Source organism: Tyto alba, unplaced genomic scaffold (genome assembly GCF_018691265.1).
Source record: "Tyto alba isolate M040663 unplaced genomic scaffold, T.alba_DEE_v4.0 Super-Scaffold_14, whole genome shotgun sequence".
Classification (NCBI taxonomy): Eukaryota; Metazoa; Chordata; class Aves; order Strigiformes; family Tytonidae; genus Tyto; species Tyto alba.
Genome location: NW_024881276.1, coordinates 42,520,983 through 42,547,387, shown reverse-complemented (window position 1 = coordinate 42,547,387; position 26,405 = coordinate 42,520,983). Strand labels below are relative to the sequence as shown.

General features: G+C 36.2%; 1 protein-coding gene across 3 annotated transcripts in view; it reads right to left on the bottom strand.

Annotated features, from left to right (window-relative positions):
* Positions 1-26,405, bottom strand: part of CADM2 (cell adhesion molecule 2) — a 684,646-nt gene that overhangs the window by 32,440 nt on the left and 625,801 nt on the right. For 2 of the 3 annotated variants that reach the window (XM_042789099.1, XM_042789100.1), the window contains one exon: positions 18,698-18,817. The exons of the other annotated variant lie outside the window; for it this stretch is intronic. In XM_042789099.1, the coding sequence (XP_042645033.1) occupies positions 18,698-18,817 (120 nt within the window). The remainder of the gene's footprint in view (positions 1-18,697; positions 18,818-26,405) is intronic. 3 annotated transcript variants of the gene reach the window in all.

Below are 26,405 nucleotides of genomic sequence, written 5' to 3'. Positions count from 1 at the left end.
CCCTGCTAAACCTCATTTTGACAAAAAATTACAGGAAGTCTCTTCTGAAACTATCATAAGTCAACACAAATTTCTGAATGGTCAGTTTATGAGAAAAACAGGGACACCGCAGTTCTTGAAAATGTTGATTTGTGTAATAATCACTGACTTAATCTGATTTCATAAGATTTGTATCAAATGATTTTTACCTGTGCTTGCTGTGGTAAATGAACTCTGATATGGATAGCAGTATATTTACATTGTTTGTATATCAATAAGGTTTTAATAGTAAATTACATTGTTAGAAGATTTAATTTAACTAAATTTGATTAAGGTAGATGGAAATTATAGTTGTGATTTAGTCACCTTGCAATTTTTAGTATTTTCATCTGTGGTTATTAAGTTAATATATTCAAATTTACTTTTCTTAACATTGCAAAAAAAGAGCCTTGTAGTCTACAATTACCTTAGTCAATAACCTAACAAAGACTCATTCTGATTTAACAATTTTATTATTTTTAATAATAATTAAACCTATGATTTGAGGTTGATATGTTTTTATTCATCAAAATGATGATCAATATGAGATTCGCAATTTTTTTCCTGTGCAGAAAAATCTTAGAACATGGGAATTTCTGTAGTAGGTTGGAAAACACCACCATCTAGTACAATTCCATTTACAATCAGATGGAAAATAGAATACATAAAGTTCCCCTTGTTCACTCACCCATTTTCTGACTCCAGAGTCTAGAAACTGTCGGCATTGGTGACTGTATTCACATCATTCACTTTTTCCACGTCATTTATAATTTAATTTAACCGCTACCACCTCTCTTTCAGGCTATCTCTTTTTCCAAGGTGAAGAGTGCTAGTCTGCTTAATCTCTCTTAGCACAGACACCATTTTCAAACACCAGCCATCCTTCTCATATTTTTTTTTTCTCATTTCTATTATATCTTTTTGATGCCAGATAACCATAACTTCATGCAGTATTTCTAATGCAGAGGTGCAGTATTAAGCATGTAAGGCACACCATAAGGTGCACTAATAAAGGTGTACTATAGATTTATGCAATGACAAGGCAATGATTCCTTATTGGGTTTCTAATCCTCTCCCGCTTGTGCCACCATTTTACCTGCCTTTCTGTATCGTCACTGAATCTTGACTTGTTTTCAAAGAACTAGCGGCAATGATCCAACATCTCTTTACAAACTATAATCAGCAGCTCATTCAGACTTCACATTCACTGTTCAAGTAGGTACAGTTGAGTTGGTTTTCTAGAACCAATGCATCACTTGCATTTGTTACTTTTAATATTTTCAGTAAATCGCCTCTGCAACTGTACAATGCAATTATACAAAATTCTTAAGTTGGTTAAATGTCACATGCCCATAATGGTCATGTCTTTTTGTTTAGTGGCCTCTTTCTGCACAGTGTAATCCAGCCCTTCCTCCTTCTCTTCTCTCTGCTTGGCAGTTGTCCTTTCTCTCCCCAGCAATGAGCAAAAGTGTTGTGGAGTCAGATGACTGGGTCAGTGACACAGTAGGGCTGTATGACTTGTTTCTTGGTACTGAAATAATTAATACCAGTTCAGATAACAAATTAAAGACTTTTGTACTATTCACAGTCTTGAAATACTGCAAGCTATTTTACAAGTAGCTTGTGAAAATAACACTACTGGGGAGGAGGGGTAGAGGGGAATTATCTCCTTAATATGTGAAGGAAAAATATGCATAATGTCTGGTAGATATCTATACACCAACACTAAAAATTATGAATTTTTCATAATCTTATCATAAAAGTGATTTCAAAGGTTATGTGAATTGCAAGGTAATCATGTATTTTCGTTAAATACTTTCACTACATATAAGATCTGTGAAATGGGAATGGGGACTGTTCAGTATATGCGTACATAGTTATAATTTATTTTAAATTTCTGTCATAAAAATACAGTTTTACTGTTGCTGTCTGGTAGCAACAATATTTAGCATTATCTAGTATGGTGCTGCAGATGTTCAGATACACATTTTGAAAACATGTAAAAATTTGAAGTCCCATTAGTTTTTCGTTCTTTGAAGCAGGTTCTGTGGACACTTCAGACAGAAATTGGTTCTTATCTTATTATTCACACCTTATCAAAGTTGTGAATAAAATACATCAAATGAGCAGATAGAGTCAATGTTTGATAAGTGCATAACAATATAAACGTTTCAACCTTATCATAAAAATTATTTATCTATAATAACACATACAGAGTGCAAAGAAAAAAGAACAAACCAAAAAAATAATTTTGTTCTACTTGTCTAAGTATGCAACAAATAAGTGGAAGGAAAAGAAGTCAAATTAATGGAATATTTGGGCACGATTTTGTCCACATGCATGCTACACAACCTTCAAAATAAACTTTCTTAAATGAAGCTCAAAGAATGGGGTTTAGCCCTAATGTTAAACATGGTCCTAATCTTCCAAAGACACACATGCATTTGACTTAAAAACCAGATGTATCTTCCATGATTTCCACGGCATTGCTCATAACACACAGAGTATGCAGATAAGCTTATGCAGGATCGGGCTGGTATCTATAGCCTGACTAATTATATTTGTCCAGAAAACAAGAAATTGCAGATCATAGGAAGGCACCTATCAAGGTGCTAATTTTAGCAACGTACTGCATGATTAAGTAGTCACAAACCAATTCAATCAACATGTAATTATAATGTATTTTTAATGCCATGTAAAACTGATGAAAAGTTCTTACAATTCTAGTGCAGACCTGACAAAAGATACCTTCTATAAAGTTTAGTCTGAATAACACATTGCTAGATTGCAGGTCCTATTCTTTCTAATGCTTTTGCCCTGCTATGTATGTAAGTAGTGCTTCCAATGCAGCACAGCTCTGCTGCTGATACATCATTTCGGTTTTGATTGCTGAAAGAATAGCTGTAGAATGCAGTCTGGATTAGTTCACATTCTTGTATCAGTTAGTGGTCATCACATATTTTATGGCACTTACTGCCACAATCTTAAAAAACCACTTTTTTCAGTGCTACATACTTTTATTTCTATGTTTTTATCTGTATTTATATTTTACTAAGATACAGGCAATGTAAAGACAGTAATTAATGCTAATGAAATATCAGAAGATAAAACTGAGATTTTAAAATATAAGATGCTGATGGAAACAATAAATTTATTGACAAAGGTCAATTAATTAAAAATTAAATAAAGAACAGGCTTTTTTGACAGAAAAGAAAAAGTGCCCATTCTCATGATAATCATCTTGGAAAATTCCAACATGTTTACTGCATTCACTAATAAATAAATCATCCATAGTTATTTTTCACCAAGAACTAAAGTTAGAAGTTAGGTTTTAGTTGATGTTCAGGACTAATAAAACTGATTTTTGGAACTCTCAACTGACCAAGACTAACTCTGAGAACATCTGACTGCTATTTTAATTTCTCCCCTTTCCAGAAAACTTTTCACCATACTGTTAATGTTGCAATATGGCTAAAATAACTGCACCTTTCCAACATTAGTCTTTTGAACACAGTATAAATGATGATCCTCTAACCCTTACAAAGAGAATGAAAATAGCTGTTTGAAGCAATGAATAGCCATATATTGAAGGAATCCATCAACAGGTGTGGAAATCTATGACTCTAATGTTTCTAAATGTTTGTGTGTCTTTTTAAAAATTATACTATATTCTTTCATAACTCAAATCCTTCAATTATAATTTATTTGAAAAGAAAGATGACCTAGATCTTCATGTGTGATATTAAATGTAAAACTTAGATCTTTTTAGGAACCTGTCTGAACTGGAGGCTTGTGAGTTCTTGTGCAATATCAGGTATCTGCTGTGGCCAGCATGATATAAATCTTAAGGCTGAATATAATAGAACAGAACAGAACAGTCGAGATGGAAGGAACCTACAACAATCATCTAGTCCAACTGCCTGACTGCTGCAGGGCTGATCAAAAACTAAAGCACGTTATTAAGGGCATTGTCCAAATCCTCTTAAATATTGACAGGCTTGGGGCATTGACCACCTCTCTAGGAAGCCTATTCCACCATTTGACCACCCTTTCAGTAAAGCAATGCTTCCTAATGTCCAGTCTGAACCTCCCCTAGCACAGGTTTGAACCATTCTCACATGTCCTATTACTGGATACCAGGGAGAAGAGATCAGCACCTCTCTCCCCATTTCCCTTCCTCAGGAAGGTGCAGAGAGCAATGAGGTTGCTCCTCAGACTCCTTTTCTCCAAACTAGATAAGCCCTGAATCCTTAGCCACTCCTCAATTTGATGAATGGATGCCAAGTCTAAGACTCTGAATTAATAGAGCAATTTAAATAAGGGCATATCCAAAATACTTCCCCAAGTAAATGACTTCATTTTTAAAATAAGGAAATCAATAATAAAAGTGATATAAATAAAAAGCATCTGATAATAACAAAAAGTGTGATAGAGAAATAGAAGGCTGAAATGGACAGCAATAGGGAACTTGGAGAGGTTACTACACACAGAAAATTTTCATTAATCCGAAGCCACTCATTTTCTTTAATTTCTCCAGCTTTGTTTCTCCTATTGCCTTCCCCAACCAGTTTGGCCAATGACAGACCCATTCAATTTTAGACACCTGTGATTGTAAACACTAATTAAAAGTTTACTTTGGGTTCTCCACTAAAGATTGTGAAAGCATGAAGAATTAGCGGCACTGTTCTGTAGCCATCAAGTCAAAAGGGAGAGAAGGGTCTAAGATATAACCAATCCTACAAAACCCTAATCAGATGATCCCTAAGGGAATGAAGATGGTGTTGTACATGATCTCTGTTTAAAGCACATGCTAGCTGTTGAGCATGTTTAATTTTCATTTACATTGAGATAAAAAATGTGATTTAGGCTTGTGCTTGAATACAGAACTAAGCTCAAATGTGGCCATGCATCCACCATAAATTCAGAGAATTCTTCACAAAATGGTTTATTATGTTAGGATTTTGAAAGCTGTTCAGACAGACTAGAAACTGGGATAGTTTAAACAGGGTAAGTGGACTGCAACATGAGACAACTCAGATATATTTTCAACAGTAAAAAAAGTGAAAAAAAAAAAAAATCCTGGAAGTATTTGAGCAGCATTAATATCCCAAGCCCTAGAATCTGTTCACTGTGTTCTGTCTTCAGAACAGATAGCTTAACAGTTCATCACTTTTTAAATAGAACAGACACATTAGAAAATATTTTAGACTGACCCATGTGTTGTTCTCATTATGAACATTATTTATTCTGTTATATACAAGTGCATGCAAGAATTGCCTATAAAAACAGAAGAAAATGTTTCCTGCCCTTGAACCTTCCTGATGTTCCTAATTTCTCCATAACACTACAAATATACCAAGAGCAAGATGTTTTGCACTGCATATAACCCATCTATTTTACTATGTAGCTGAAGGCAACCACACACTACTGTGAAATTCTCCTGTGGGTGAATTATTCCCCTGAGTGTTTATTTGCCTGAGAAGGATTTAGAATTATGTAAAAATCCTACAGTTCACTCATATTTCATAATAAATATAGAGAAGAACATTCTGGACAAGAAATAGAAACTAAAATATCTTAGTGTCATAGTAGCAATTTGCAGCAAATTTTTTCACAAAAATGATTAGGTAAGAATTAGTGGATATTACTCAAAAGCACCAGGAAGTAAAAAAGCAGACAATTTAATCACACAAAAACAATTAACATACTTCCCCACAGTAAAGCTATAATACAGGGAGTTATGATAACAGTAACAACAAAAAAGTCCCATAGGGACTGGGAATCTATGAAACCACTCACAAATTACTTGGCACAAGGTCTTGTGGTGGAGGAGAGCCAACCTGGTTGTCATAAAAGACTAATTTCTTCTTAGCGTTATTAACTCCAGAAATACTGGGAACAGATGCTTCAGAGATGAACTGGAGGGATAGGGCTCTGGAATTAAGCAATCTTTAAAAACTTAAATAACACAGCACTGCTACTGTTTTGTAAAACACACAGTTTATCTAAAAAAAAAAAAAAAAACAAACCACAAAACCCACAATCTGACATATGGATGTCCGCATACAATAGCAACCCAGCACTCACACTAAAAATACTGCATTGTAGGGGATAAACAAATTCAGGATTGATGGCAGTAATTGTGCCAAAGAATCTCCAAGTGTGCCTAAGAATGTAATTCAGCCCAGGAACAGAGTGAATTTCTACACTGGAGACAGTAATTGAGTCAAACTGAAACTTAAATGTTAAAAATGTTCCTCTCTGTACAGAAAACTACAAACACACACACATACAAAAAAGTAAGAAAGGCTTTACATATTAACCTTCTACAAAGTTCTCGTTCTCTAATGAATTAATATAGTCATAAAAACTAGCTTCTGTCAAGTATGTCTAGGGAGCTGGTTCAAAGTCAATGCTAAAGACTGATAGGGTACTTTGAATTCATTAAAATGAAAGTTGTCTCTTCTCTGTAGGGTGCTGAATGCAGTTCATGACCTGATGTGTATACAGTAGAGACTTGTTAGCCATAAGAAAAGAAGTATATAAAATAAATAGGATGACTTCCTTAAATTGCCAGTTTTGGGGATTTGTCAGTCTTGGGGATTTTTCCTTTTTTTTTTTTTTTTTTTTAAATACCCATAACATATTCCCATAAAGATTTATATTCTGGCCTTTGTTGCCCAGGATCCTTGTCTCTTACCCTTTATGCTGGAAAAGGAAATTGTATATTAACGTAAATTGCTACTCCTGATACTTCTTTCCCTTGACTGATGGTTTTCTATTACAGGCTTGCAAGAATTCAGGCTGGAAAGAAACCCAAGCATCTTGATTGAAAGGATTTGATACATTCTTTTCAAATTCATGCTATCTAAATCACAGCAGGATGACTTATAATCAAAGTTTTTCAAAAAGAACATAAATTTGGGGAAAAGGAAAAGGCCCTTCAGCCCATTGCAAGTCATCTTGGTTAACACAGTTCCTCCAGAATAGTATCTCCCTTCTTTAATGACCCTAGTGCCTCCAATTCCAAACTTGGCTCAGTAGGCTATTGAAAAATTGTATTTCTCTTTGAGTGAAAAGTACTTCCTTGTGTTGGTTCTGAATTTCATTTTTTTTCAGTCACTTCCATTTGTGCTTTCCTGTTCAGTCTTTTATACTCAGCCAGTGAGTCAAACGTTATTGAATAAGGTTTTCCACCTTGTATTTCTCAGAGTAGATGAGTTTGTAATTCTCTCTCTTTCTCAATTTTTACGATGAAAAAAACGAACTCAGCTGTGATTAGGTACAGCCATTTACGATACTGTACACTTCAAACCATACTTCTGCTTCTTTCCTCTAAAGTGTGTTTTAAGGTGATCTTTTAAAACATTGGTATTCATTTTTTTTTCACCTTTTTACACTTCAGCTTTCTTGACTCTGCTTTTCTGCACCCAATGTGACAGTCACACTGCAGCAAAATATTAGCCTTTAAAGATTTTTGGTTTAGAGTTTTAAAGCAATGCCCTCTTTGTGTTTCTAGTCTCTCTCCCTCTCCTAGTTGTAACAAAGAAACACATTTTAACCCTATTGTCAGAAGCGCAGTACAGCTGAGATGCACCACCACCACCACACCAGGCCCTGCACCTTCAGCATTTTGGCATGGCGCACTGAGATGTGCAAGGCACACGCTTGGCATTCTGCTCTATGAACACATCTTTGTCATGCTGTTACTCAGCCTGTTAACCAAGGTGTACACAGTGCATTGAAAATAACCTACGTAAAATATGACATCCCATACGGGGCCCCTAAATGGGTCTGAGAGGAGACCCAGGCCAAGTCCTAAGATGTACTGATGTTTCTCTTGGCTCCTGGAGGAGCTACTTCCATGAAGTGTGCACACAAATGAGCTTCTCCAAGCATCACGGCATCCAGTTTTCTCCATGGCACAGTCTTTGAAGTCAACACAGAAGAGATGACCTGAATCACCAATAAAGCAAAAAAGGGGGATGGCTAGACAAGTGATTTCAATGCTCTGAAAAATTAAAAAATATTACCTTAAGAATACCCTTTTTTTGTATTCACTATCTGAATAACCTCACATCGAAAAATTAATAGGTCAGATTAAATCATCTCCAAAGTCACTCTTTGTAGATTTTGCTTTTATTTTATTGTTCTGGGGAATGCTGTAGCTTTGAGTTTTACCAAGGTCATCTTTCATCCAAAAAACTTAATATAATTAGTATCAATTCTGTATTTTGTGAGGCTCACACTGTAAGTTATTAACTGTGTTTCCAGTGGAGTGTCAGAGAAACCAAGGGCAGAGACAGTAATCTTTTCAGCTTCAAAGGCACAGCTGATGACTTTAGTTCACTGGTTAGTGAGAAAGATGTGCATTTTTTATTAAAGGTGTTAGCAATAAATTTGAAACTAAGCATTTTTCTCTCTTTTTCTTTCTTTTACTCACTTTTAGACCTTGTCGGCACCTTTTGAGTCTTTTTTTTAACATCCCACATGGCATTGGAACAGTTTCTTTAGTTGTCCTTGCTGTAAACTGTAATGATACTTCGTTGTATACTTTTGCTTTTAACAGTGAAGCATTTCATCAGTATCCTGACAGCACAAAACTTGACAAAATCTGTCTTACACAGTAACATCTGAAAAAAATATCTTGGTTTTCACTGGTACTATCTTTAAATACCATAAATATCTCCCTAAATAAAAAAAAAAAAACAACCTGTTAGCCTTGTGACTTGATATAAATACAGCAACAATTAGACATGTTCAACAGAAACTATTTGCCTAGTCTTTCTTCTTGTTATAAGAACTACATTATATTTCCCTTAAAATTCATCATTGAAGATGTGCTTGACAATGTCTTTAAAAGAAACCAAACCAAGAAAAAGGCTTAATAAGATCCTAAAGATCATAGATTCAGTTATTTCAAATAAAGTCCAGCAATAAATTTTGAAGCATATTGAGAGTCTTCTTTATAATAAATCTTCACTTTTGAGAAGAAAATACATATGGAATGAGGAACCTTTTTACTGGAGAAAGGTTTAACAAGAGCCAATGTATGGTTGTTAACCTCAGAGTAATTTAACTGAGAAGCAAGGCTCAAGTTTGTAACAATGATAGTTAACTACTGGAGAGAAACATCAAGGGAAATCATGGATTCTCCATTTCCTTAGGTCCTAAATTAAGTCTACATATGTTCTGGTGGATGCTCTTTGATAAAATAAATGTTTCTGTTGCTCATTATAAATCCATGAGAGTAAAATCTATACAAGAATTTAGGCTGACTGACCAAGTGGGTCTCTCTGGACTTAGCAGATCACAGATTTTATCTATGAATAACATACTAAACTACATATAGTGCCACTGAAAATTTATGAGCTTATGTATATGTAAGGTATTACATAGAAGAAAGTATATTACAGCCTGTTCTCCTATAGAGGAAATTCTTCACATATCTTCAGGACATTCTCAAGCTTATAGAGGCAACACTGGCAATACAGACTAAAAACAGTCTGTCTCTCTTTGGACTGGAAAATTCAGATTCATCCAAACCCCAAAACTACCTGTCAGTTAGGTGGGATACACTCATTTAACCAATTTGCAAGCCAAACTGCTTGTAGAACTGTAAATACTGATTCTCAAAGTCTCTTGAAGTCAGTGGAATTATGGCTTTTAAAGCAGCAGGTAATAATTTTTTTTTTTTTTTTTTTTGTTTTTCTGGAAGGTCACATGATTATTAAGTATGACCAGAGTATGAAGTTAGTATGAATAATTTAGGTTTCATGTCTAGTTTACATCTGCATCTGAGTGTTGAAAATGACTACACACTAATAAAATGTAGTAAACATTATGACTGAGGTTACCACTCAACTAGAGGTCAGATGAAATGGTTACAGTATGGTTACAGTCTTCAGTAGACATTGACTGTGATGTTACGCTTTATGTGGAGGTGGTGATACTGATGACTCCAGTCCTTCCCCTGTACCTGTTTTGAAAAGCCTGTGTTTCCTTGCTAGGAGCCTCCATGTGGTGGCTGGGCAGAAGGAGTGCTAAGACCCTGCAGTCCATGGCACCTGAGGGAAAGTCCCAAGATTAATTCTGAGCAAAGGACTTTCTTTACAGGCAGTGAGCATGCTTCCAGCAGAAGGGACTCTTAATTTGGAAAATCTCTTGTACTGCTGGCTTACAATAGACTGCTAGACTGCATAATTCATATGAAGTAGAAAAAAACCCAGTGTGATCAGAGCTCAGGTTAGGAATGTTTGAATTCCTGATGCATTGCTGAAGCCTCTGTGGAGCTCAGCTATATAATGGAATCTTTATCAGACCATCAACCAATTGTGATACTTATCTGTACAGCGTTGCATTTTGGGTTAAGTGATAATCCATCAAGGCTGGAAATCATTGTGTACTTTTTAAGTTGCATACTTCATTACTGCAAGCAGACAGCTGGATGGATTTGTTAGCACTAGAAATATTTGTTCCAGACACAAAGAGCAGATTCCTAATATATGATATTATGATATTTCTTTTCTTTTCATGTATTCAGCATGCCTGTGTTGTAATCTCTTTCTCATTTATGATGTTCATTTACACGACAAACTATTCAGAGTATGAAATCTATCTTTATTTGTTCCAGAATGCAACAGCCAGCCTCATTTCATGAATAATATGGCCAAATAACATATAATAATGACGACAGTCTTTAACTTACATCATAATAGCTGTTAAGCAGAGAAAACTGCAATTTTCTAAACTTCATATTTTTTTGCTTTAGCTTGTAGAAGAAAAATTGCAAAGCCCAAGTACATTTCACGGCAACTGAGGTACCAACATGATGTGGGTCGTGTTGCCAGAATTTTTGTTTGTGGCTAGACTGCTTTAGTGCTGTGTATGTTGACTCAAGGTTTACTCTTGGATTGATATTACAACTGTAAAGCATCTTTTAAAAGTATTTGAGAAGTGGTAATTCCACACAGAATCATTTGGTTTTGATTTTGGTCTGTTCACAATATAAACATCATGATATTTCCTTTTTTTTTAGTGTGTAGTGGTAATGCAGTTTCACATTTAGTTTCACACTACATCAAGAAGTGCTCCCTTTCATAACCACAATCTGATGCTATTTACTGCCCTGTTGTCTTATTTCCTCTGAGCAACAGGAAGATATCTTCTTTGTATGCAACAATATCTAAAATTCCCAGCCTTAATTTAAAAAAATACAGATTATTTTCATACTATGTTTGCACAGCCTCTTGCCTGGAGCTAGCATATTTTTAATCTAGGATCACCATGCATGTGAGCATATAGTTTGTCATGACTCTGATTCTCTCTGGACATACTTAGAGATATGTAGGAATCTAGCCAGTGATGTAGAAAACTGCTTGAGTTTGGGGTTTGTTTTGTTGTTTGTTTTTTTTGTTTGTTTGTTTGAGTTTTTGTTGGTTGTTTGCTACAAGAAGATACCTTACACCATAAGGCTAAAGCACAAGAGGAACACCTGAGGCCCCCTAATTTTAATTTTTTTTTTGCATCTGTCACATCTGTGTACATGATCCACTACACTAACATTTTCAAAAAACACATTCATGATATTAATAAGAAGGCTTTTCATGGCTGTGCATCTATCAGACCTAAAAAACATAGAGTTTTTTGAGTTAGAACAGATACTACAATCTCCTCTGTTGATCTTAATTTTGTGAGCTTTGAGAATTTGTAGCATTGTTTGTACCACCAAGCCTGTCTAGTGGGATGAAACCCTAATTAAATGTAGCTTAGGGAAGGGAACAAATACTCTGTTTCCCCTAAAATGGGCACTGTGGACTACTAAACCCCTTGAAAATACACTTGTAGAACTTTGGAAAGTCCAAGTACCGTTCAACACATGAGGAGCCAGAGAAGGCACAGACACATGAGGATTAGGCAGGTACACATAAGAATAATTTATTGAGAAAAAGATGGCAAACTAGACTTAAGCATCAACACTATGGAGCTTTTTTTTTTTTCCCTTTGTTTTAATCCTTTTGTTTTTCTCTTTCCAGAAACTATAAATTAGCAAGAGTAATTCAATTTACATAGTGAGTGAAATCAAAGGAGCTATATATACTGAAGAAGTCAGAAGAAACACTGAGGGATCTACAAAGAAACAGACAGAACTAATAACAATTTACCTTCCTTGCTTATGTTGTGCAAAAGTATTGTGCATGGCATAACTCTTATGTATTCTACAAGTACCACAAGAGAAGAGAGGAGCACAGGCCTGCATAATTATTATTATTTTTTTTTTAAACTCAGAGTTCTAATTTCCTCATATTTCCATAAACATCACATTTGAATCTCACAATAGGTATATTTTGATATAAAAAATTTCAACTGTTTGATCCTAAAAGACCAACTCTCAGATCTTGCCACCTTGCTCTCTGCTCTCTGGGCACTCTGGATTTCTGCTTTGGGTTTGTCCTCCCAGTTGCACAACAGCCTAGGATTTGGCCCAAGGAGCCACATGCCTGCTGATGACCTGAAGCTGTACACAAACACAGCTGTGGAGTTTTTCTTCCAATGCTGGAGCCCTTGGTAGCAGAGAGTACATGGAAAAGGAGGCAGACAGTGTTACACTCCTGCATCTCTTCTCTGCACCTGTTAGCTCGTAGCAGACCTTGGGAAACCGGGCACCATTTCTCTTCCTGGTCTCCTCTATCTAGCTCATACAAGTGCCAAAGAATGGAAGGGCGCTTTTTATCCCTGGCCTCTCTATCAGCTGGTTGCAGGTGCTGGCTAGGAAAGGTTTCCCAGCTACTACTCAGCTGTAGCTTGCGGTTGTTTCACCTGGGTAGCTCTGACCAGAGACAGCCCTGGAGGTTTCAAGACTTAGGGAAACAGACTTGTAAAATAGGTTTGGGATTTCATCACAGTCTAACTTAGGTTTACCATGACTTATTAGCGCACCTTCTAAACAGCTGGGAAACAAGCAGAATGAAAAATAAAGGTAATGGAAGAAGTCATTATAAAATCAAGAGATGCAGTTCTTGTAAGATGGGTGCTAAAGGCTTACTTGAATGTCTGGTGGGAAAAAAATAATCTAAAGAACTGTTAGTTTGAACCTCAAACTTTTTGGCCTCCTGGGAAATCTAGAAGTTGTATAAACGAGTAAGAGATTATTGTAAGAGAAGGGAAGATGAGAAAGAAGAAATAAAAACTGGAAAGTTGTAATTTTCTTACCTGGTTTGAGTAAAACCAGACACAAATTAGATTATATGTTAATGCTACAGCTATAAAGTAGTATAGAATACATTTATCTCTTTAGCATGCTTTCATATAAACCTGCTCTTAACATTAGTCAGTGATCATTTTTTTTTATTATGAGTTGAATGGAAGTAAGCATACACAACTATATTTAAGATACAAGTCTACCCTTATCTCCCTTGTCCCTCACCCATTCTATACCTTTTCCTTGCTTTGTTGCTTCTTTTTCTGTTAATATCTCAAAGTGTCAAATTATATTAATCAGATTAGGTGAAAGAAAAATGAAATCACAAGGAAAGAACTGGTAATGCTTAACTTTTTTTTGATACAAAAAAATCTGAAGACTACAAGTACTGTCCAAGTAGTTTCTGCATTTAAACTGCCTGTAATGAAACAGGTAGTCTGGTCTTTTTCTTTTTTTTTTTTTTTTTTTTTTTTTTCTTTTTTTCTCCCATATAGACTCCAAAGTAAAAATGGGGCAAAAAGAAACTAATGTAATTTTTTCGTTAAGATGGTTGAAATCTATGCTATTAAATAGAAATATTCACACTTAAATTCACAATAGTTTTCAAAATGATCACATCCTCAAATGCTTCCTTAATCCACTGTAAACTGTTCTTCTAAATTTAGCTCCACAGATCTCCTTTAAGAAATCTTTCTTTTATATCAGGCCCAAAACCAATGAAAGCAAAGTGGACTATAATAAAGCAGGGATTTCATTCACATATAAATGTGTACATTCATTGTCTTTGTGGTCACCCTGACTATTAAATAAACTCTTGAACTTCAAAGTGCAGCTGCCTGGGAGCAGCATTATATCTCTGCTATACGCAATGACTTTTGGAGATTTTTTCAGGCAGTGCTATATAAAGCTTTGAACATTCTGGCAGTCATTATACAAGTGAGTCAGCTGATACTGAATCACCCTGATAAGTGCAGTTGAACTGAATGGATCTATCTTTTGAGTTTGGGATGTTTTTGCAATGTTAATTTTGTACCTATTTGGGGGGCAGTGGTGAAATTTCAATCTTCGGTAATAAGAATAAATCAAAATTCCCAAGTTTTATAACCTCTTTTACTTATTTTTTTTCTTCTTGGTGTGGGTGAGTGTGGGGGGGGAGGATGGTGTATGTGTGTGGGGAAGAGAGAGTGTGTGTGTGTCTGTGTGTCTGTCTGTGTGTGTCTGTGTGTCTGTGTCTGTGTGTGTCTGTGTGTGTGTGTCTGTGTGTCTGTCTGTGTGTCTGTCTGTGTGTCTGTGTGTGTGTGTCTGTGTGTGTGTGTGTGTGAGAGAGAGAGAGAGAGAGAGAGAGAGAGAGAGAGATGCCAGTCTGTGGGAGGGTTTTACATACATTTGTGTGCACAAGCTTCTACCCTCTGTGAATCCAGAAACACAGAGCTGTTCTGACTTGAGGTGGCTTCTCCTAGACTGTTAATCACACTCCCTCTCCATCTACAGGACTTTGAAGGATTGGCACAGAACTATCTAAATTAACTTTATGCTAACATAGAATTTCTCCAAGGGAGGCATCCCTCGTTTCACTACTGGGGGCAAATCCACAATCCTCTTGTGCCTCTTCCCAGTCACAAAATGGAATACTAACACAGATTCATGCACAGCTTTCACAAATAACACTACATAAATCTGATAGAAAGGAAACTACTCTTACAATATATAATTATTCTTTCAGTAGTCCTCTAGAATTGTTTCTTCTCATACATTTTATTCTCATTTGGTTGTACATTCCTCATCATGGTTATTAGGCTTTAAGATACCCTTGACAAATATATAAAGGGCAATACTCTTCACTGGCATCAAATTGTGTTTAGATTTTTTGAGTTAGTAGGTAATGTACCAGTAAAAGAATAATTAATTCCTGAAGGACTGAGCACAAACACAAGCATACATTTGTCTGAGAAAGTGAAAAGTTTTACTAAACAGGATGTTTATGAATTATCATGCTGTCATCCAACTGAAGCAGTAGCTTTTTTTTCATGTTTACTAAATGCCATGCAAATTAAGACAGAGATGGGTCACACAGTTCCAGGATTAACTGATGATGGTTTGGAGAATTATTTTTTTTTCCATTAACTCAGGCTTTTGGTAATGATGAGGTGCAATCATCATAATGTAAAATGCCTTAGATTTACAGACTTTCTGGGTTCTTTATATCCTGTATCATAGTCCTGTTAAGACATTTCCTGTGACTGGATATGGAGTAACATATCCTCAAGGTGGACTATGCAAAAGTCATGCAGAATGGAAGAATATCTTGTAAAATTTACCTGAGGTGATTCAAAAGTATCAAGTAATAATTTTAGAATAGGATTAGTGAAATCCATCCAGCAAGACTATTATGTCAGCTATTGGAAATCCAGTTCAAAGATATTATTAATTAGTATGAACTACCCTATGATCTGGGGCAAACTTCTGTTTCTGTAAGTCACAATCAAACAACATCTGATAAAGTAAGATAAAGAGAAATGCTGCTTCCAATGTACCTGGAAGCCAAAACACAATAAAATAAAAGTTGTTCTGAAGGTTGAAAATATATTAATAGCTTCTGAACTTTATGTCCTTATATACTCCTTTATGTCAAAAGTTGTACTGTAATAAGAAGCGGAAGTGTCAAAGGAACAGATGCTTATATGGTACTTTTTGCTCAGCCAGAAAGACACCGGAAAATCTGATCATCTCCAAAATGGCTGTTATGCTGTTTGTACCTTTGATGTGTAGGTGCTCTGACAATCTAGTCACGGTTCAGTCTAGTATTTCAGGATGGCAGAACTCTGCCTTCACAACATTCACTGTAAGTTTGGGAACATTATCTGTTTATGGGTCCAAGAAAATATGAGAGGAAGAGACCTGAGGACAGTATCTTGTCTATTTCCCTCTGCCATAGGCATCAAACATTTTTAAAGAAAGCAAGGATGAAGGAAGCCGTAGAACCTTTACAGCTACACTGCGTCACTGCCTTCCATGCATTTAGCACTTCCCTACTAAATGCCTTTGCCACTAATTCAGTAGATTCATTTTCCCCATTGAACTTGGAAAACAACTCTTTATCACAGTCGTACTGACTTTTCTTTTTTGAAAGCAAAAGGAAACTGGTGCATTTGGCTTCCTTGTAGAGCATATCTTTAAATCTCCTGTTCTTGTCCTTTGACCTGTCTCTATTTGTGGTCATCTTTTATTGTGACACCCCTATTAGAAACAGCACTCCAGTTGTCATTCATTGCTGGATAAAACACCAATTACTTCAGCCTTGTCCTAATCACTCATGAATAGGATCACTACGTTTCTTTATTTCTGTTTTTCATCTAATATATTTCTAAACCCTTTTATTTTGTTAAATTTCTCACACCTTGCTAGTTGCAATTAATTTTGCATCTGTTTTATTCTGATTTTATGCCTGCTTTCCTGTTTCTTCCACACTGATATGCTTATAGTAGTCTTCTCGTTTTCACATTTTTGTGGTTTTGATTTCTTAGATTATTAGACAACTTCATTAGTATATTACATGTGTCCTATTTCTCCTCTACATTGGTATAGACTGTAATTTTTCTTTCAATACAATCTTTTCAAAGAACAGTCTTCCCACACTCCTTTGTCTCTTAGATTATCTGCCCAAGAGACCGTATCTACCAGTTCCTTGAGGCTGAAGTAGTATCATCATCTCAGCCATTTTGCTGCATTCACTTTTTTTTTTTTTTTCCTGGGAAAAGAGGGTGTTCACATTTTAGTGATTGATCACCTTCATCCAGATTTCCTTTTTTTTACTTTCTCCTAAAGCAGTATCTCTTTGTTGCTGTAGCATCAAATTGCATGCATTCTCATACATGTTATTGCTGAAGCTTAGAAGAGGGTTCTCTTATTCCTGATCTTTCTCTTGATGCTGGGCACACAAATGGTGAAAATGAACACTTCAGAGTAAAGGAAAATGAGGTTCTAAACCACACTTAGAATGTAACACGATGCCTTAATAGCATCGGTATACTAAATATACAACCACAACAGCGACATATGCTAGTTATGACCGCATAACAAGAAGAAAACAATTCATTAAGGATAGCAAACACCAACATGGCATACCAAGCACTTTGCCCTTCCAGTATCCAAGTCCTCAGAAAGATGGGAAGCTTCTTCTGCTTGACTCAAAACACTTTTTTATAAAAACACGATCATTCCTGTCATTATGTTGCTTTTCAGGAAATGTCCCTCTTTCTAACTACTCAGGCCCATGAACACTGGGTTGTTTCCCATGGTCTGTCTTTTTTTTTTCTGGAGGGAAAGGACTAATATAACACTCTCTTATTCACTAAAAAAGCATTAAGTTTTTTACGCTACAAGTAATATTAAAGCTTAAAAATGTAATTTCAAGTTTTATGTCAGTTTATTACATGAAGGCCATAGTACTGAAATAGCAGTGGCCTATGGAGGAAGAAGATTGATGATCTGATACTATCAAAATCTTCATACAATGGACTTGCATTTAGCTCAGCTTATTCTTGCAGGTTAGGCAGGTCACTGCAACTGACTTGTAACAATTCTTCCAGAAAGAAAAGATTTAATAACTCTGTCTTAACTTTCTTGGGATAATTATACCTCATCATGTGAATACTTGCAGTGTGGTAAGTGGATATTACCTCCTCTCTCCTTGCACAATGAAAGCCTTCAACAGACCACATAGGAACCTTCTGCCATTTCTCTCACCATGAGAGATTACTAGCTACCTGGAAGATGATAATCTGCAAAACCTTACACACACATCTTCGTTACTGAACAGTGATCTGATCAGTCTCTGAACACAACAGTAAAATTAAGCTTTATATGTTGCTCATAACAAAGCAAAGCTTTACTAGAAACATTAAAAAAGCTGTAACAGACAAAAACCCAACAGGATGGGAGGCAGGAAGGGGAGGGAGAAATTTCAGCTCATTTACTCTAGTTCTGCTAAGATAAAGACACTTCTGAGTTAGGAATACCTTAAATTGTAAAAGACTAAGAAGGGTGATGTAATGCGATGCCTTTTTGTTATCAAGCAAGATTGCATCAACAGTAATTCCAATGCCGAGACACCCATCTTGTTTTAAACATTAGCATCCAAAATAACCAGTCTTAAAAGGTCATGTTTATTTAAAAATAACTTGCTTATGTTTTACATTAAAGTTAATTTATGAACCTTAAAAAAAATAAATGCAAATGTATACAAATAATTTAAACATCCTGTCAAAGTTCACATACACACTGCTAGAGCAATGAAATATTCAAGGTCATATGAAATCTTTCTTAACCATATACCATCATGTGGATTATTCTATTAAATATATATATTGAACTGACGTGTCTGAACCCTCTCTTTAGCAATTTCTATCCTTAAAAATAAAACCTTTAATTCCTGTTTTTAATGTGATTTTCAGGCCATAACAAAGAAGCATACTGTACCTCTGGTGCTGGTGGCTGTTGCCGATGTGGTTGTGCTGGTTGTTAAGGCTACAGTGGTTGTGACTGTTGCAGTGGTAAGGGAGGGGATGACAGTAGTGGGAAGCAAAGTGTTGAAAACATCTGGTGAGTGGAAAAAAAATATAAAATAAAATCATATCATGCAAACAAAGGAGAAACATAACAGTGGTTTAATTTGTAAATACAAGTATGTCGAAAATGACAAAATTAAAACATGATTAACATAAATTATTACTGGTACAAGAGTACCTTTAAATTCTTGACATTATATCACTCTCGAATTTTATAATCAATCTTCACATATATGGAATTTAAAACACTGTTAAAATGATCAAGTTTCCAAAGATCTGGAGAGTGACTGTTTAAGTGACAAGAATCCATTTCTTCACTGAGCCATTTTAAATGTCTCATACAGTAGAAACCATATACGGATGAAACATGCTGTGTCAGAGTGGGAGATGAAAAAAACCAACACCATCATGCTAAAATAAACACACACATGTTAACGAGAAATGGCTGTATGTTAAAACACCCACTTTCAGACAGACTGAATGGAAGGAAAAAGGGGAGAAAATGCTACTAACTATAAGAGCTGCTTTTTCCGGATTGCTTTTCTTCTTCCCACACATTTGTTTAAGACACAGTTGTCTGCTAAGATCTAGAGCAGAGTATATTTCAAAATATTTAACCTAATTAGCAGGCACAGTCATCTTTCAGTCATCTTTAACACTTAAAATTTATTGTTAATACACACATCAGTATTTCTCTAAAACCGCTTAGAAGTAAAAATCAGAAATACTAATATTACTATTAAAACCGTGTGTATACAAGTCAGGAAAAATGCATAGCCCTGATGACAGCATCCTACAAAACCCTTCAGCTTTTGATCAAATAAATGCAGGTATGCCAGGCTTAGGTGTGCTGCTGCTTCGTTGCAGAGGAACCAACAATGTCTGTTGCAAAATGCTCCAGCGTAGAGCAGAACATAACATAACCAGATGTACAGATAGAAAATACTTTGATTACACTGCCAAAAGCAATAAAGACCAGTATCACTTTGCTTATAAAGTGACTGCAGGTTTTAAAGAACAAACAAACAAAAGCCCTGAAGTGAATTAGAGAAAAGCACTTCCATGAGAACATAAAAAGCATCTGACATTTTCCAGATTATTTATACTGCAAGTTTAAAAGGAAAGGACTAGTTTCTCAGCAGTTGATGGTGAGTAACTCATTCTACACTGATTTCAGTGAAAATATTTCTGAAGGGTGATATTCAATGTAATAAAAGAGTAAAAATCTGACCCACAGTCTGTCTTCCCTTGCTGTGGAAAGAAATGCAACTGGTCTCCAAGTACCATCAATTCTGACTGAAATCAATGGAAGTATTGGGCCCTACAGAACACATTTCAGACACAGGGTCCTTGAGTTCAGCATTGCCTAATTACTCTCTTAAGACTTCAAATTAGCATGCTTACCTTATTTTCATACTGGATGACAAATTATTTTGCCACTTTAAAGGTCTCCCTGTCAGTTAACATCTATGAATCACCTACAACTTTCTGTATTCCTCTGGTTTTGATAAACACCAGCACTGTTCTCTCTAGAATCTATACTTGTGGGATTTTTCACTTTTGAAGCCATCAGAAAATGGCATGAGATGCCTCTTTCATCTGTTGTACGCTGATATTTAAGCTGTTTCTTAGTACAAAATATTCCCAAACCAGAAAAATTAAAACAGGATTTTAACCCCTGCCCCCAGTGTAGCCACATTAATCACTGGGAAAAATGGTAACATTACCTGAAATGTGAGTACCACAATAATTAAACAAAACTGAGAATAACAAGCATCAGAAAAAAAATAACATGATAAAAAGATATATGTCACATGTACTGATCTATGCAATTGCTTCTCATAAAGGGAAACCCCTTCCCTGACAAGTATCTGCTAAAAATGAAATCAAACAGAAAAAACCCACTTACTTCATAAAGAGAGCAAAGGCTTGTTTATTAGGAAATCTTTACAAATCAGTCTTGTACATAAAACCTAATTAGTGTGACTTACAGTTCCATTAATTATCTTTCTTAAAAATGCCATTTACTTAGGTCTATGCAATGGCAAGTTAACTGCAGCTGGCAAATATAGTTATGGCTTTATGACAGTGTTTTCCATTCTGCAAACACACTGTCTGCCTATTTTACCACATAATAGCTTAAATGAATCACTGGTGAATTTAGAAGTTCATTGCTTTCTGGTTTCTCTTCTGATTTAAGTATTTCCTACAAGATTTCTTATTTTAAAAGAAAGACTACCTAGGAAACAGACTAGTTAACAAGAAATAGGATATATCAGTGTTTTAATACCGATGTGGTAGATTAATCTTTTCGGATCAGATCAAGAACAATGAAAACTTGTGCAGAAATTAGTTTCCTAATCAAAGACACAAACTCTGATGCCAAACATCAAAATGGCAGCTTGTCAGAAGCCTCAAAGAAAAACATATGTTCTCAAAAGAAACGTAAATAGAAGCAATAGCATTGGCTTTGTTTCTCTCTTAGGTGAAATTCACCATGCAAATGACTGCAGTTGGTCTGCTTTGCTCACAGAATTACGATTATTTGCTCTCAAAGACTACAGCACAGGATTGCAACCAGGAATCAGCAGCCTGAAGAGCACTGAATTGCTCAAGCAATGAAATCTAAGTCTTCTCTGGACTCTAGAAATTCCTGGTTCATACCTGCTCAGGTTCAAGGTTCTGCCCAGTAGAATTGCTTCTTTAATGACATGAGAGTGTGCAACAGGGATATATGTGTAAAGCAATAGAATAGCTCACAGCTCTGCAAACAACACATTTTGGAACTCTTGGACAATATACCATCCTTAAACTCAATTTGGACAGACCAAATCCAGTCATAGATTAGCATTCTGAAAAGCACTTGAGCCCCACATATGGTGTATGGGACCCCCCAGTCCTAGTGAGTCTGACAGAAAGGCTCCTTATCAGTTCTTCCAAGAAGATTTATGGATTCTCATAAGTTTTAGTTGTCTTTGCCTTGAAAATGCTTTTGCATAAGAGAATGCAGAATATTCCCTTCAGAAAAAAGAGAAGTAATGTGCAGTGCCCCTCGTTCTCTCATCAGGTACTGTATGTGTAGAAGGTAAGCATGTTTGGTAGTTCCCCAAATCAGACAGACTACAAATATAAACTGGTACTCAACAGCACAGGCTTCTGTTTAAGGCACATGAACCACTGTGTTTTAAAGAGGGTGTGCTGTTTCATTTATGTGCCAAAAAAAGGGAATTACAATTTGACCTGCCTCTAGTCCTGTAGGATTTTTGGTCATTGTTTTTACTGCAGGGCACACCTATCTTACACCACTGTTGAGGCACACATTATGTTATTCAGAGCTCCATGTTGGCAGCTGCTCAGACACACGCTATCAGAGGGACTATGTAGATTTGTCCTCTTGAGCTCTCTGTCAAGAAGGATCTTGATGGAATGGATTTGCAGATTTCTGCCCAAGAAATCTGTGTTGGAGTAAAACTTAATTCCATTTTCTGGCCTTGCAATTTCTGATTCTAGTTGTACACAACGTTCAGCTGAAAACAAATTTTTGTTTATGACTCTCATGCCACTAAATACCAAGGATCATTATGACCAAGAGACCTTGTAGAGTGGAACTTTTTAATTGAAGTAGCCATACCCAAATCAATGCACCAGATTGCCATTTCAATATTAAGTTATTAATCCTTAGCCTCCTGTGAAGCAGAAAATAGCTATATTTTGCAGATGGGGAACCAAAGAAGATAGAAAAGCCATGCTCAGAGATCTAGTCAAGCAATAATTACCACCATTAATTTTGAAACCTCACTCCTAAAATGAATGTTTGTTGACAGACAGATATTCAGTCAAAAATTCGATAATGTATTCAAGCTGGTATCCATTTTATCACCTTGCTACTTCTGAAATACAAACAATTCATAGAGAACTGATTGTTTTTATAAAAGTTGTTGGAAATAGAAAAGGGGTTAGACTCCTGTCCCAGCTGTTTTTCTCACAGGTTATAGAGGTAAGACCTGAATTGGATTTTCAGTGAAAGAGACAGGCACCTAACCTCTCTCTAGCGGCACCAGGGGGGTTTGAGCTGAGCCACAAATGCTCAGCCAAGAACTCTCTTTCCAGTGAGGATCTGCCACAACGTCAGACTTCAGTGGATGCAGAGGAAAGTATGGGGAAGGTTTTAGAATGGTTCTCTCCATGGCCACTAGTGCCTGTTTGCATACCATGAAGTTACATGAGCACTGGCAAGGTGAAGGCAGACAGCAGGTAATCTGATGGCTGATTGCAAGTGGAGAGTGGAAGAAGGAGGAGCATGCAATGCTTGGCTTGGTCTGGAGGCTGCTCTTTAGCAGAGGCTCAGCTGTACTCTGTTTATAAGTGGCAGACCAGTGTTGTACAGGATCAGCTCAAAACACTGTCAAGTCCTGCCTGATCAAAATTTCCTGTTTGCTTCTCGTTCTTTCTTGAATTGACGTGACATTATTCTTACTAAGGCAGAAGACATACATCCATTTAAGTGCAGGGAGCCTGGACAATTTACTCTCACTGTCGATTTGGCCCTAAGCATTTTCACTCTCCATTTCCAAAGAAATGAGAAATGGTTCTGTTTGGTTTAGGTGGCTTATGTGAAAGATAGATCTGACCTATTGAAAATATTTGACTTGTTTGGTAAAAACACAACTGATGTTCTGAAATGACTGAGCACAGTTCAGACAACAATAGCTGCAGCTGATAAAAATGTAAAGGCTTTTGTTTTAAGTTTGACAAAGGCTGACAGAAAAATTAAAGGACAAAGTGATAATGATGGATGGCCCTTGCTATATTTTGACTGAGAATGAAATAAATTTTAAGTGGTAAACTGAACTGAGTGATGACCTACCTGGGAAACAATCTCACTACTCTGTGCAAAATTTAATCAGTCTGTGGTATGTAGTACTAAATAATTTAGCAAGGTTTTAAATTCAAAGGGAGCTGCATTTAGCCTTGCTCCAAGAAAACAGGATTGAACAAAAAGATCATTCAGCCTTAATATCATGTGCCAGTATCTCCTCAGCACTTAGACCGAATGATCATGAAGGCTCACAGACATGAGGTCAAGGGGTTCTTTTTACTAATTGATTCAGATTTATGAAACACTGAAATGGCAATTATGTGCTTGACATTTTTGCTAACAAATCACATGTCATTAAAAAATATCCAAACCCTTTTAACAAACGATCCATGTAGGTGTAGATCCCTAGTCAAAATCATTAGAGACTTCCGGTAGATGAGTTCATAATGTAAGATATGCAGCTGGGCTAAAATGACTAGGCAGCTTAGAAAGAAAAGAAAATAAATTCACAAAGTCCCATGATTCTAAGATGTTTCATGGGCCTGTAGATGATATTAAATGTTAGAAGATGTGGGACAGCTCATTCAAGTTTGATTAAACATAGTTTCATTGCACAGTCAGGACAGAGGAAAAAACCCCAAGTGTTGAGAGATACTAGGGTTTTGATCTCATGCTCTTTTCTCCTAACTTAGGAACTGGGAAGAATAGTTCTCTCTTCTTATAGAAAGTCTGGTAGTTCAGTGGGATTTTCTCTTCCTGTTTTGAAAGCAATAGGTTTCAGTAGCAAATGAAGGAGCATGAAGTATTATAGAATTACAGCAAAAAAAGACAATGTCTCCTTCTGTTTTCAAATAGCCAAGCAAAAAATTTGTATCTACACATTCCTAGCCCAAATTCTATCCATAGAGAGTTAAGAATACAACTCAAAAGAACAAAGACCATTTCAATATTAGTACTTAGTAACGGCAGCATGGTGTTGTCCCTCAAAAGTTCATCCTTTAAAATGAGAACCTGATATCACACCATGGCACATTTTACAGCATACGCTCTGACGAGAATTGCTTATGACAAAATAAAAAATGTGATGAATATGAAAAAACAAGGTGTAGTAGCAAGTTCTTTCTGATTATGCCCATCTCATTTGACATTGAAATATGAAGAAAAACTTAACTGCCCTTAAATGACTTGAAAAAACTCCTCTATTGAGTATCTCATGTATTTTGTATACCAGAGGAACAGCAGGACTCACAACGACTCAGGTGAATGAAAGGCTGATTTTCCACCATTAAAGCTAGGTCAGGCTCAGGGCAGGTATGCGAGCTGTCAGAAAACAAGGAGCTGTGGCTCTCAAGCAGGTGACAAGAAAGAAACAATGGGAAGGAAGTGTCTTAATGTGGTAGGAAGGATGTGGTAAGGGAGAACAAGTTCTCAGAGCTGAGAGCAGAGACCAGCTCTGTGACTTGCCTCCCACCACCAGGTACAGCAGCCTGGGCTCATGCCAGCTCCCATGCAATGCTGTGGGGCCCTGGGTCAGGCGACTGGGGAAGGATATTTAGATAAAACCCACCTCTACCAACCTCTGTGGGAACTCTAACAAGCAGAGTGTGTTGAGTGGAAGTAGTCCTCACTCTTCTCTTGATCCTCTCCCCTTGTACAAAACAGAATTTGGGATTTAGTGGGCACGGGGTCTTTTTATTTTATAATGCTCACGAGCACTTGCTAAAATTCAAAGAGTAGTAGAAAACACACAGAAAAAGGCTTGCTTTTTTTTTTTTTTTTTTTTTTTTTTTTTTTTTTTTCTGGCTAGAAAAACATGACCTTTCTCTACAGCGCAGATGTTGCCACAAATATGGCTTTGTCACCTGGAGACTAGAGTAGTGACACACACCGTTGGTGGAGTTGCACATAGGGACCACAGGAAACCTGAATCAGGCATTTCACAGGAAAGCATCTAACATGAACACTTAACTATTACACTAGTGGCTGATAGCTTTCAAAATGTAGGGTTTGACCTTTGAAGCCCTCAGTGCTTACTTTAGGGATCATTTTGCTCCCCACACCACTCCGCTGAATTTGTGATCAGCAAAAGCACTCTATCTGCAGCTCCCCTGAAACAGAAGTTTGCAATGAAGGCCCTGAGATCCTGTTACACACTCCCACTTCATCATTCATCAGACTCATTGTTTGTCACCAGTCTAGCCATTTAAAAAGCTCCCCATTCTTGCTCTCAGTGAAGTTAAAGAATAAAAGGTGACATAATGTAGTCTCTCACAATACATTTCACTATTGCTGTTCAGTTTTGTTGAAGCAGATTATGTACACTGCAACATTTGTTCTGTAGAAAACAAATAGGTTGTAACATATTACTTCTTAATTTCTAATTGTGCTAAAACCAGGTGATACACAGAAAACATAAAAGGATAAATTTGATAAGATAGTAACTTGACCTGATGATTAGATATTAAAGATTATTTTAGTATAAGGAATATCTAAATTCTCAGACAAATTCTTTAATACTGAAGAATCTGTTTTCAAGTGCTATATCTTTTACTTTATTAACGGTTTGCACAATATACCTCTAAGGATAAATCAAAACAAGTATTCAACATAAAGATTAATCTTCCATGTTTTGGAGTTATATGAATACAATATATACTTCAGATTACTCTGAAAGTATAGTGTAAGACCTTTTTTTTTGCCAAAGTTGCCATAAGTTTTGCTAGTAGTTAAAAAAAATTCCTTTCCCATTTAATAATAGTAATATTAAAAAACCCCATTATTTGAAGGGAGTCATCTTATC